The sequence below is a fragment of the Clarias gariepinus genome, chromosome 20 (genome assembly GCF_024256425.1).
Source record: "Clarias gariepinus isolate MV-2021 ecotype Netherlands chromosome 20, CGAR_prim_01v2, whole genome shotgun sequence".
NCBI lineage: Eukaryota > Metazoa > Chordata > Actinopteri > Siluriformes > Clariidae > Clarias > Clarias gariepinus.
This window is the reverse complement of record NC_071119.1, coordinates 2,736,776-2,749,680: the sequence shown is the minus strand read 5'-3', so window position 1 is coordinate 2,749,680 and position 12,905 is coordinate 2,736,776. Positions and strand designations below refer to the sequence as shown.

General features: G+C 36.9%; 1 protein-coding gene across 2 annotated transcripts in view; it reads left to right on the top strand.

The window, feature by feature from the left end:
• The first annotated feature begins 2,299 nt into the window (after window positions 1-2,299).
• Window positions 2,300-12,905, top strand: part of asah1b (N-acylsphingosine amidohydrolase (acid ceramidase) 1b) — a 63,325-nt gene continuing 52,719 nt past the window's right edge. The window contains exons 1-14 of one of the 2 annotated variants that reach the window (XM_053479977.1): window positions 2,300-2,426; window positions 3,637-3,683; window positions 4,290-4,380; window positions 4,478-4,564; window positions 4,712-4,790; window positions 4,909-4,983; window positions 5,427-5,472; window positions 5,870-6,014; window positions 6,726-6,780; window positions 7,753-7,834; window positions 9,211-9,342; window positions 9,480-9,603; window positions 10,754-10,810; window positions 10,981-11,097. In XM_053479977.1, coding sequence (XP_053335952.1) covers window positions 2,355-2,426; window positions 3,637-3,683; window positions 4,290-4,380; window positions 4,478-4,564; window positions 4,712-4,790; window positions 4,909-4,983; window positions 5,427-5,472; window positions 5,870-6,014; window positions 6,726-6,780; window positions 7,753-7,834; window positions 9,211-9,342; window positions 9,480-9,603; window positions 10,754-10,810; window positions 10,981-11,070 — 1,182 coding nt within the window. In that variant the 5' untranslated portion in view covers window positions 2,300-2,354 and the 3' untranslated portion in view covers window positions 11,071-11,097. Of the gene's footprint in view, window positions 2,427-3,636; window positions 3,684-4,289; window positions 4,381-4,477; window positions 4,565-4,711; window positions 4,791-4,908; window positions 4,984-5,426; window positions 5,473-5,869; window positions 6,015-6,725; window positions 6,781-7,752; window positions 7,835-9,210; window positions 9,343-9,479; window positions 9,604-10,753; window positions 10,811-10,980; window positions 12,095-12,905 lie in introns of those variants that run through there. The other variant, XM_053479976.1, reaches the window with a different exon arrangement.

Genomic DNA, 12,905 nt, shown 5'->3' with positions numbered 1-12,905 from the left:
CAAAAGGAGGAGCTTATGACATACTCCAAGATTACAGTAGAGTGCTGTGACAATAATGAAAGTGATGTGATGATAATAATAATATATAGAGACTCTAGCTATGATAAATCAGTGACTGAAGGTATATGAATGCAGCAGGACATTATGAGAAGTGTCCAGGACAAAATGTCACAGTAGTGAAAAAGTGTGACACAACACACACTGTATCATTTTTTATTAGTCATTTGCTGAAAATATTAAATACTGAAAAGTAAAACCTTTCATTGAATTTCTGTAGTGAGAAGTATTAGGGTAATAATGCATCTATAGACATTTGTTCAATGTGTGTATTTTAATGGATACAGGATACAGTGGTATAGATGATGAGTGAGAGACAATTATTATTATTATTATTATTATTATTATTATTATTATTATTATATTTTATAAATATTTTATGTAATAGCCGGATGTGGCCACAAGGTGGCAGAAGAAAAAAACACGATTCAAGGGTGAACAATAAAGCCTTTATTTCCTCTCTCTCTCTCTCTCTCTCTCTCTCTCACTCACACACACACACACACACACACACACACACACACACACACACACTTGTTAATCTATCTGAATCATCAAAGTAAACAAATTTGATTTTAGAGGTTAATTTTTAAGCTTAATCTAGTGTATTCTAGTGTTCATTTGTTATAACTGAAAAAAAGACTAACTTTTTATAATGATCTTTAAATATCTTTATTCTAATTATCTATTTAATTAATAATTAAACTTTACCTTACTAACTTTTGTTTTATTCTGTCGAACTAACACTGACTCATTATGATGAATTTATTTATTTATTTATTTATTTATTATTCATTTATTTATCAATTAATTCATTAATGATCTCCTGTAATAGCCGGATGTGGCCACCAGGTGTCAGAAGAAAAAAACACAATTCAAAGGTGAACAATAAAGCCTTTGTTTCCTCTCTCTCTCTCTCTCTCTCTCTCTCTCTCTCACACACACACACAGACAGACACACACACACACACACACACACACACAGACACACACACACACACACACACTTGTTAATCTATCTGAGTCATTAAATTAAACAATTCTGATTCTTAAACCTAAATCTAGTGTATTCTAGTGTTTATTTGTTACAACTGAAAAAAACTAACTTTTATTTATCTTTTAATATCTTTATTCTAATTATCTATTTATTTAATAATTAAACGTTTACCTCACTTTTATTCCGTCGAACTAACACTGACTTATTATAATAACTTTATTTGTTTATTATTCATTTATTTATCAATTAATTCATTAAGGATCTCCTGCAATAGCCGGATTTGGCCACCAGGTGGCAGGAAAAGGAAAACAATTGACAAGTGAATAATCCAGGATTTTAATCTTGAATAGTGAAATCCTGGATTGTTCACTTGTGAATTGTTTTACTTTTCTTTGTGCTTTATTGTTTTGCTCTCTCTCTCTCTCTCTCTCTCTCTCTCTCTCTTAAACACACACACACACCCACATACACTTTGTTAGAGCAACCTAGCTGAGTCATCAACGTAAATAACTCTGTTTGTTCTTTTAATCTAACTAGTGTATTTTCTTCAATTTTAATTAACAATTTATTTCTTAATTTAAATATTATGTTAAATTATATAATAATTCTAACGTTTTATTTATTAAATGCTTTATTAATATTGACTTACTATAATAAAATGCAGATTATTTATTTTTCCTTATATTATAGAGTAATAGATATTATATATACATTACACATTATATATACTGTATTTATACACACAGTGTACAGTCTGTACTCTCACTCTATATACACCACTGTCTTATTAACCCCAGTCCTTTACTATAGTAGATATTATATATACATTACACATTATATATACTGTATTTATACACACACAGTGTACAGTCTGTACTCTCACTCTATACACACCACTGTCTTATTAACCCCAGTCCTTTACTATAGTAGATATTATATATACATTACACATTATATATACTGTATTTATATCTCACACAGTGTACAGTCTGTACTCTCACTCTATACACACCACTGTCTTATTAACCCCAGTCCTTTACTATAGTAGATATTATATATACATTACACATTATATATACTGTATTTATACACACAGTAATTCATCATGTTGTGTTTAGACTTTAAACCGTCTCCCCGCGTCTTGTTTATTTATTTGTTTGTTTGTTTGTTTCCCCATGAAATGGGCGGGTCCTCCTCGAGCTGCCTGTCACGCGCTCTGCACGCGCACTTCCGTGTTTACGACACCGCGCAGGCAGAACCGGTTTAACAGTGTGTGTGTGTGTGTGTGTTTGGTTAGACCATGGCGCTCGGGCTCCGAGTTCTGTGTCTTTTCTGTGTGTTTAGCTTCGTCTCACTGCAGTTTGTCCCTCCGGTGAGTCTAATGTGTGTGTGTGTGTGTGAGAGAGAGAGAGAGTGTGTGTTTACAGTGTGTGATTATTCATGTTAATGTAACCAGTGTGAAGCATATTAGAGCGATACAGTGTGTGTGTGTGAGAGAGAGAGAGAGAGAGAGAATGTGTGTGTGTGTGTGTGTGTGTGTGTGTGTGTGTGTGTGTGACAGTGTGTACAACAATGTTACAGCAATATTTAAAAGACATGTCTGTGTGTCTGTGTTTATTTATTTATATCTAACTGTGTATCTGTCTCTCTCACTCTTTATTTCTCTGTCTGTCTGTCTTCATTTGTTTATATATCTGCCTGTCTATCTATCTATCTATCTATCTGTCTATCTATCTATCTATCTGTCTATCTATCTATCTATCTGTCTATCTATCTATCTATATGTCTATCTATCTATCTGTCTATCTATATGTCTATCTATCTATCTATCTATCTATCTATCTATATGTCTATCTATCTATATGTCTATCTATCTATCTATCTATCTATCTATCTGTCTATTTATCTATCTATATGTCTATCTATCTATCTATCTATCTATCTATCTATCTATCTATATGTCTATCTATCTATCTATTTGTCTGTCTGTTTATCTATCTATCTATCTATCTATCTGTCTGTCTGTCTGTCTGTCTGTCTATATATCTCTCTGTCTATCTATCTATCTATCTATCTATCTATCTATCTATCTATCTATCTGTCTGTCTGTCTGTCTGTTTATCTCTCTGTCTATCTATCTATCTATCTATCTATCTATCTATCTATCTATCTATCTATTTGTCTGTCTGTCTGTTTATCTATTTATCTATCTATCTATCTATCTGTCTGTATGTCTGTCTGTCTATCTGTCTGTCTGTCTGTTTATCTATTTATCTATCTATCTATCTATCTGTCTGTATGTCTGTCTGTCTATCTGTCTGTCTATCTGTCTGTCTATCTGTCTGTCTGTCTGTTTATCTATCTATGTATCTATCTATCTATCTATCTATCTATCTATCTATCTATCTATCTATCTGTCTGTCTGTCTATTTATTTGTCTGTCTTCTTGTTTGTATATATATATCTGCCTGTCTATCTTTCTTTCTGTCTGTCTCTCTATCTTTCTGTATGTTTGTCCTTCTGTCTATTTGTCTGTTTATCTGTTTGTCGGTCTCCCTGTCTCTCTGTCTCTGTCCCTGCAGTACACAGAGGACTGTCGGACGGAGATGTACCCACCCCGCGGCCCTACGTAAGACATCTCTCTCACACCCTGTTTGCTGTTATTGCGCCACTGATATAATCACATGCTGTGGATGAGGAATAACATGTCATAAGGATGTGCGTTACAGTTGAGCAGTATCACACAGTAACACACTCAGGGTCGTGCTGTTGTACTGAATATCAGCACATATCAGCTGTGACAGTCTTAGGCACGAGGGAGCAGAGGATGTACTGAAGATCTCACAACCGTGCTGATACTCAGTGCAACTGCAGTCCCTTGTTCCACACACTAAGTAGTGCCCTTGATCAGGGGTTAGGGAGGGATTTGGGATTGAGTCTTGTGTTAGATGCTAGTTAGCTTTGTAGCCGGCGTTAGCCGTGAACAGAACGACACAGCATGTTCAGATGCGGTCATGACTGGTTGTGAATGTGGGTTTTGTCAGGCGGCTGTTCTCACCCACACTGAGGTCACACTCCATACAGCGTGATACATATTTTTTAAGCTCTCAGTGTTATCACCGCTCGTGTCATGCCTCTCGTCCAATCTGATTACTCACTATATTCCCCAGCAGTTTGCTTTTATTTATCATTTTATTTATTGTATGTTTGTTTTTTAATCAGCATATTTCCTCAGGTTTCAAAGCGCGGTCACTTGGTACACCGTCAACCTCGACTCACCTCCAAGCAAAAGATGGACGGAGATCATCACGGATAAGAAGGACGAGGTGAGCCGAGCCGTGTGTGATCACTCGCGCTTCGGGAACGATTAAAGAAATTACCCACGGACGATTTCAAGTTTCATTGTTGTTTTGTCTCGTTCAGCTGGTCAGCATGGTGCAGGCCATCAAAGATCTGGCAGACGCCTTCGTCCCGAGCGGCCGTCTCGAGGAGCTCATAGACAAGGCTCTGGTGAGTGTGTGCAGGACGACAGGTGGGAGTCAGACGCCAGCTTGTGCACTTCAGTTCCTGCATACTAGATGAATTAAACGATGGAAGAGACAGAAACTGATGTTGTAGATGTTTGAGGTTGATGCGCGGGTTTGTTTTTACTTCCAGCCCATGATGATCGACACGCTCCCGTATCCTTTTAACGAGGAGATGAAGGGAATCGCGACAGCATCCGGAGTCCCTTTGGGTAAGATAACATTTTTCATTTTACATATATATGTTTGTTATTGCTAGATTCTTATTTAATCTATATCTTTAACATCTTGTTTTTAAGGTTGAACATATTTCTCTTTTTTTTTTTTAAGGCGAGGTCATTCTTTTCAACATTTTCTACGAGATTTTCACCGTGTGCACCTCGCTAGTCGCGGAAGATCCTCGCGGTATGCAAATAATACAAACTATAACAATAACGATGATTTTTATAATCAGGTAAAAACACATCCATGTTAAATTCTAAACTCTGATTGGTCAAAAAAAACGAATAGTGCAGGTTTATATTATTTAATGCGCTTGTTTGTATAGTTTATTGTTGCTATAGTAACAGCTCAGTCACAGGATGGACGCTTCTGAAAATAAAGAAATGAAAATAAGTAGAAATGTGTGTAATGACATGTTGTTGTTAATAAAGAAACAACAATAATAAAATATATCGAATGTACAGTAGGTAAATTATCTGCTTTAAGGTGGTAACAGTAGTAATATACTAAATTATTTAATAGTTTATTATATTTTATATTCAATTGTGTGTGTGTGTGTGTGTGTGTGTGATTTATATGAAAAATAATCCTTGAGAACTAATATTTATTTATTTGTTCATTTGCAGGAAACCTCATTCATGCTCGGAATCTGGACTTTGGACTTTTTCTGGGGTCAGTTGTTTTTCTGTTTGGTATAAAAAAAAATTATTTTTTTTTTGTTAAAATTTAGTTTTCTAGTCTTTTTGTTGTTGTTGAATGAACTAACTGATTGTAGAGCAGATACAGTGCCTCACACAGGTGGAATCTATTTACTAATTAGGTAATCACTACATTAAACTTGATTTTAGTTTGGGGTATCAGAGTAAAGGAAGGGAGGGGGGGCGAATACAAATGCACGCCACACTTTTTAGATTTTTATTTGTAAAAACTTTAAAAATCACCTCTTTACAATTATGTGCCACAAAATGTAAGGAAGTACAAGGGGTGCGCATACTTTTGCAAGGCACTGTAATAGAATTGTGATTCTTTGTTTTAATATATGTGTGTGTGTGTGTGTGTGTGTGTGTAGCTGGGACATGAAGAACCATTCGTGGGTGATCACGGAGAAGCTGAAGCCTCTGGTGGTGAACGTGGATTTCAGGAGGAACAACAAGACCGTGTTCAAATCCACAAACTTCGCCGGCTACGTGGGCATGCTGACCGGCATCCGGCCTGTAACACACACACACACACACACACACACTGCTCATAATTCTGTAACTAAGCATATTTAACTCCTGAACAGACAGGGTAACACACACTGTTCTATTATAACGGTACAGTCTGTAGATCAAAGCGTTATACACACTTACTGTTACATGTTTCAAGCTTAACACAAGCTTTGATGTCGTGTAACAGACGTGTGTCTCTGTCACACTGGACAGTGCAGCACACTGCGGCTGATAAAGTAACACACATGATAACACACACACACGAGTGTAATGCTTTTCACTTTAAACACTTACACACACACACACACACACACACACACACACACACACACAGGCCCTGGACTTTCACTTAAGCAAACTTTAAAGTGTGTGTTTTACGAGTCTTATCAGGTTTCAGTGAAAAAGTTTTTTTTAGAAGAACTGAAAAGTCAGAGGAATGAGGTTAGGGTTGATTTAACACACACACACACACACACACACACACACACACACACACTCACGACAAGAAATCACATGGGCCGTGTGTTCGGGGTTTACGTTGTTGCGAATCACCTTGTGAGTTTCAGTTCTGCTAAAGGTTGTGTCACTAGAGTGTTTTCTAACCTTATGACTTCCTCTCTCTCTCCCTCTTTCCCTCCCTCTCTCTCTATCTCTCTCCCTCTCTCTTCCTCTCTCTCCCTCTTTCCCCCTCTCTCTCTCTCTCTCTCTCTGAAGTACTTGTTCACCCTGACCATGAACGAGAGATTCAGCTTGGATGGAGGCTACATCGGTGAGTCACATCTCACCCCTTTCTTTCCTCCAAACAGACGGAACATAACTGATCCCGAATCAGTTCCTTTCTCGTCCTTTCAGTCATCCAAAATAGGGGTCCTGAACAGAGAACTGATCCAGGATCAGCAGCATTACCAATATATACTATGAATCGTTTAAATCGATTTAATCATAAATGACTTGTTCGAAAGGAGTCATTTGATTCAAATGATTCAGGCTAGCAATTCTTCATGTTTGTTTGTTGACCAATCACAGCTCGAGATTTCACTACAGCTTTTTTTTTTTCTTTAAAGGAATCTTGCATATCTGCATTCGCATTCATTCTGAGATAAATTGATTCGTTTGAACTCATTTCAGTGAGTCATAAAGAGGAGTCACTGACGCCGATTCGTTGTAATTGTAAGAATTCTTACACAATATCATATGAGCTTCTCTTCGCTCGGCTCCATTTATTTTCAAGCTGGATGAAAAACAAGCACATCTCTGTCTGTCTGATTCATTTTAATCATTTGAAGTCCTTTAAAAGAGGTGTATAACAGGAGTAAATCTCCAGTATCGGATGAATCGTTTGCGCTCATTTGAAAGAGTCGTTCAACAGGTGATTCAGTTGATAACTGATCCCAGGTCAGCACTTATACCGTTATAATTTAGACTCCTAGAATGACAGAAGATCTGTTTAACACTCCGATCGTACGTTTAAACAGCACGCTGGCTCAGATGAATCATTTAACACGTTGGTTCACAAGGAGTCACTCATTAATCACAGGATTTAAAGTAATATGGAATGTTTTTGTAGCTTTGCAGCACGTCACTGAATCATGTTCGTTTAAATCAGATTCCTTGTTTTTTTGTACTTTAAACTTTCTATGTTTTGGATACACCCACCACCTGTTTTGGCCCACACTGTGACAAACCAGCGCCTGCTCATAGAGCACTTACAGTACGTAACCGTGTGTGTTTTTGTTTTCAGGAGTCCTGGAGTGGATCCTGGGGAAGAGAGACGGCAGGTGGATGAGCTTCCTGACTCGCTCCGTCTTGGAGAACGCCACCAGGTACAAAATACTCGGTGACATTGTACAGAACATTGTAAGACTAAATAATAATAATAATAATAATAATACAGAACTTATTATAATGTTATAAAGAATAACTCAACTCATCTTTATTTGTATAGCACTTTAACAACAAGAATGCCCCAAAGTGCTTCACATAAATACTAAAATTACATAGTAATCTTATAAAAGTAAATTAAAAAAAAAAAAGATAATAATAATAAAAAAATATATATAAAATAATAAAAGAGGAACAATTATGTGATTATATTTATTATAATAAAGCATTTGATTATTATTAATAAACTTTATTTGCAGTTTCTCATCACTCCCAATACACTCAATGATAGTGTTTACATAAAAGAACACTTTCTGCCCATTTCTGTGTCTGACCAATCAGAGGACAGGATTTCCTCACTGTTACGATACTAACGCTAATTCAAACATAAAGGATGGGTCATTTTAGAAATTTTAGTCCTTTGGGAAAAAATATAAATAATTTTAGTCACATTTTAGTGATTTTGTCAGTCTGTCTACGTGCCTGATGATCTGTTTGCCTATATACCTATCTCTGTCTGTCCATACGTGTAGTCCCCGACTTACAAACATTCATAGGTGTGAACAAATCACAGAAGGAGCTCACGTGTATTGTACAAAAATAGACACTGCAGTGCACCAGATACAAATATTTACGATTATATACAATATTTTCAGTGTGTAAACTGACAGTCTATCTCTCTGTCTGTAAGTGAATGTATAAAATGTCTAAAGTCCGGTATATTGTGTGTGTGTGTGTGTGTGTGTGTGCGAGAAATGAGTCGGCCTCACCGGTGTTAATGATTCAGTCCGGGAGCACGATGATAGAAAATGTCTGTCCTGTGAAGCTGTCCTGATGGTGAATAATCCTAATTCCAGAGAGTTCACAGTCCAATACAGTGGAAAACAGCTCTGGACAAAAATGGCGTCCGGGATTCCCCTCATGATTTAAAGGCACAGAGACGACACCGTGTAAGATTCATTTTCTTAGGCGCGGTTACGGTTTTTGCGAAAAGTGTTGGGAAAGGGGACAGAGATTTAGTCAAGTGGATTGGTCAACTTTACATTGTATATTCGTGTCAAAGTACTGTATATGTATAAGATTTACTTTGTCTGACTTAAGGAACTGAACTCATTTGTAAGTCAGGGACGACCTGCATTTCTGGAAATCGTTTTTGGAAACATAAGAAAAGGAACTTTTACTCATGATTGTGGGTTCAGGTTTCCTGATGCAGCCGTGTGAAGGCCAGCGTGCTTTATAGGCGCTGTGAGAGGTCAGTGTGTCTCCTCCTTCTGGTTTAGTGACGCTCCTCTAAACCTCCCGTCTCTGACTCCTGTAGCTACGAGGAAGCCAAGAAGCTGCTGTCTGACACCAAGCTCCTGGCTCCTGCTTACTTTATTCTGGGAGGAAACCAGAGCGGCGAGGCATGCATCATCACCCGCTCCCGAACACACAGCCTCAACCCTCTGGAGTGAGTGACACACACACACACACACACACACACACACACACACACACACACACAGAGCTAATGCAGCCACATAGACTTTATTTAAATAACTATTAATAAGAAAATAATGTGAGAGTGTGTGTGTGTGTGTTTGTCAGGCTGGATGTTAAACAGGGACGTTGGTACGTGTTGGAGACAAATTACGACCACTGGAAGAAGCCGCTGTTCCTCGACGATCGCAGAACTCCAGCAATGAAGTGCATGAATCAGACCACACAGACTGTGAGCGTCTCAGATACTCATCAATAACATCAAGTGACCGTGTGACAGTGTGTTAGTGTGACCATGTGACAGTGTGATAGTGCGATGGTGTTCTCCCAGTGTCTGGTCAGTTGGAGCCTTTTGAGAAAATATGCAGAAAATTGCTATCTATCTATCTATCTATCTGTCTGTCTGTCTGTCTGTCTGTCTATCTGTCTGTCTGTCTGTATGTATGAGTGTCTATATGAGTGTCTATATGCCTGTCTGTCTGTTGATATCTCTTCCTGTCTGACTGTCTGTCTTCCCAGACAGACAGACAGACAGACAGACAGACAGACAGGTAGTGAGAGACATAGATATACTGACAGATAGACAGACAGGCAGATCGATATACAAACATAGCTAGACAAATAGATAGGTAGAAAAATAGACAGATAGATAGACAGACATGTAGACAGACAAATAGATAGGTAGACAGGCAGATAGATAGACAGACAGACAAAGATATACATAAAGATAGACAGAAAGATATATAGACAGTCTGTATATCTTCCTGTCTGTCGATATATCTGTCTGTTGGTATATCTGACCATCTTTCTGTCTATCTGTCTCTACCTACCTGTCTGTCCGTCTACCTATCTTTCTGTCTATCTGTCTGTCTATCTGTTTGTCTGTCTATCTTTCTACTTTTCTTTTCTGTTGACCAGTCTGACTGCTTCTCTGTCAGTTTATCTGTATGACTGTCTATCTGTCTCTTAGCCAGTCTGTCTGTCTGTCTGTCTATCTATCTATCTATCTATCTATCTATCTATCTATCCTTCTCTCTGATGTCCTGCCTGTCTCCCTATCGGTTTGTCTATTTATCAGTTTTCTATCTAACGATCTGTGTGTCAGTGTATCTGTTGAAGAATTCAGTGAGTGATGTTTGTGTGCTTCAGTAATCACCGTAGACGTAGTAAAAATAAACGAGTTTTGATTAAAAGTCCGTCATCTGTTAAAGCAAAGTGCATTTAGAGGATGAAGGAAACCTTTTGTTTTTTCTATTTAGTGTGTAAACGCACACCTTTAAGACAGCCATGACTACAGGACAATTACCTGACGCATGCAGTTTAACCCAGGACACAATTCTCGTCTCGTTTATTGTGTAAAACATGTCGCGTTTCTCCTGCAGAACATCTCCATAAAGACGGTCTACGACGTCCTGTCCACTAAGCCAGTCTTAAACAAAGTAAGTCTCGGAATAATTATTATTACTGCAAATTTTATTATTATTATTATTATTATTATTATTAAGAGCTGTTGAACTGTGGGCTCAACAGTTCAGAAGTTTGTGGATTTATTAAAGTGCTCATGTTGTATATTATTACATTATCTGTTCTCCCTCGGTCTCTCTCATAGTTAACTACGTACACTACACTCATGGAGGTGTCTAAGGGGAACCTGGAGTCGTATATCCGAGCGTGTCCGAACCCCTGCATGCCGTGGTAACAGCTCTCACACGTCTCTCACGCCTCAGCATTTCTCCAGAACATTCCTTTACACCGGACCCATAGTGATCATTTTACTGTAAAAGTAATAATATAATATAATATAAGTGAGGAGTCCCACTAAGCACCACTCTGGGAATAACACTTCCTTCCATTTTAGTAGAAATGTTGGTTATTTTTGTTGATTCATTTTGTTTTTGCTTGTTTTTTTTTTTAATACTTGGCATTACAGAAACCTCATGATCAAATGTTAATTAGTACTAGAAGGTATTACTTTGGCCTAAATTCCAGTTTGTAAATTGGGCATATAATACGCTTCTAGTTTAATTAGCTATAGAAACACGTTGAAGTTGATTTATCAGAAGAGACAGACGTTGGCTCGGCTGTAACAGGTATTGTGATGCATTTAACTCATGCTAATGAAACTTGTGCTGATACTACAGCTGAATAAACACACACGCGCACACACACACACATGAAATAAAAGACCATCTACTTTAACTGACCTACATTCAGATGTAAACAACATTAAAAGTGTTTCCTGTGACCCCCATCTGGTACACCTTGTAATTCTGACTTGTGTGTACGGGGAGTCGCTGTACCAGACTTAAACACACAGTTACAGTGAGGATTCTGGGTAAAACGTGTTAACATGGTGATTTTTGAGGAGACAGTCTACAACAGATGGAGATATATTACTCACCTCACAGTATGACATGAAAGTTAATGATGACGATTATATCATATATACAGGTTGCTGATGTTTATATAAAACAGTATATTTATATATAATCAAAATTTAAACACAGAATGAAAACTTGAATATTGACTTGAACATGTTTTGTTTTTCTGAAACAATTTTGTCTTTGCACTGTTCCTTTTTTTTCTAGTAATTTCATTAAATTTAAATATTTTGTTTTTAAATGATGACTAAGAAATTGTGGAAGTGAATAAAATCTTATTGTTGAAAATAAAATTTAAAAATGACTAAAAACAAATTAGGAGTAAAGCTGTGAATTACTGCAATATTTAAAATGATTTTTTTTCTTTATTTAATTAATTATACTACCTCTTTAATCACAGATTCATTAATTAGCAGGTAGATTTTTAAAAAGAAAATTTTAAGTCACGTAACCAGCTACTTCACATCAGTTTGTCAAAGTCTTGGGAAAACCTTGAGCTTGACAGTTGATAGGTGTTTTACTGGACACGGGTTCAATTCCTCTAGCGACAAATCTCTCTATTCATTTCACTTACAAGTGAATTAGCTACTCGCATCTCTTAGTGTCATGTATGTATTTGTGATAAACTCTGTCAATGTTAAATAGAATGTTATATCGATACCGTAACACGCTGTTGTTGTTGGTCTTTCGGCTGCTCCTATCAAGGGGTCGCCACAGCCGACATTGTAATGTGTTAATATTAGTAATGTTAATGTCACAGAGCCAATAATTCAGACATTCCCTTCCATAGTCGAACATCTATAATACACACAAGTCACAAAAATCACAATTTTGACTTGGTTTAAAAAAAAAACTAATTTAAAAACATTTTTACTTTCATTTGTATATACATTTTTATTAAACCAGTTAACAGTAATAAAATTGTATGTTTTATTATTTATTTGAATAACGGTTCCTTAGCCAAATTTCGTCAAGCAGTGATGTGATCTGCCACCTGGTGGACACTTTAGGAACCAATGGATAATCATTAATAATCTCTAATTAATCATTAAAGATTTGCTCATGTACAGAGTCAGCCAGAAAGATTTATACACACTTCAGGGAAAAATATAGTGTATAAATATATTAATACTAAATGTATTGCTATATGTTA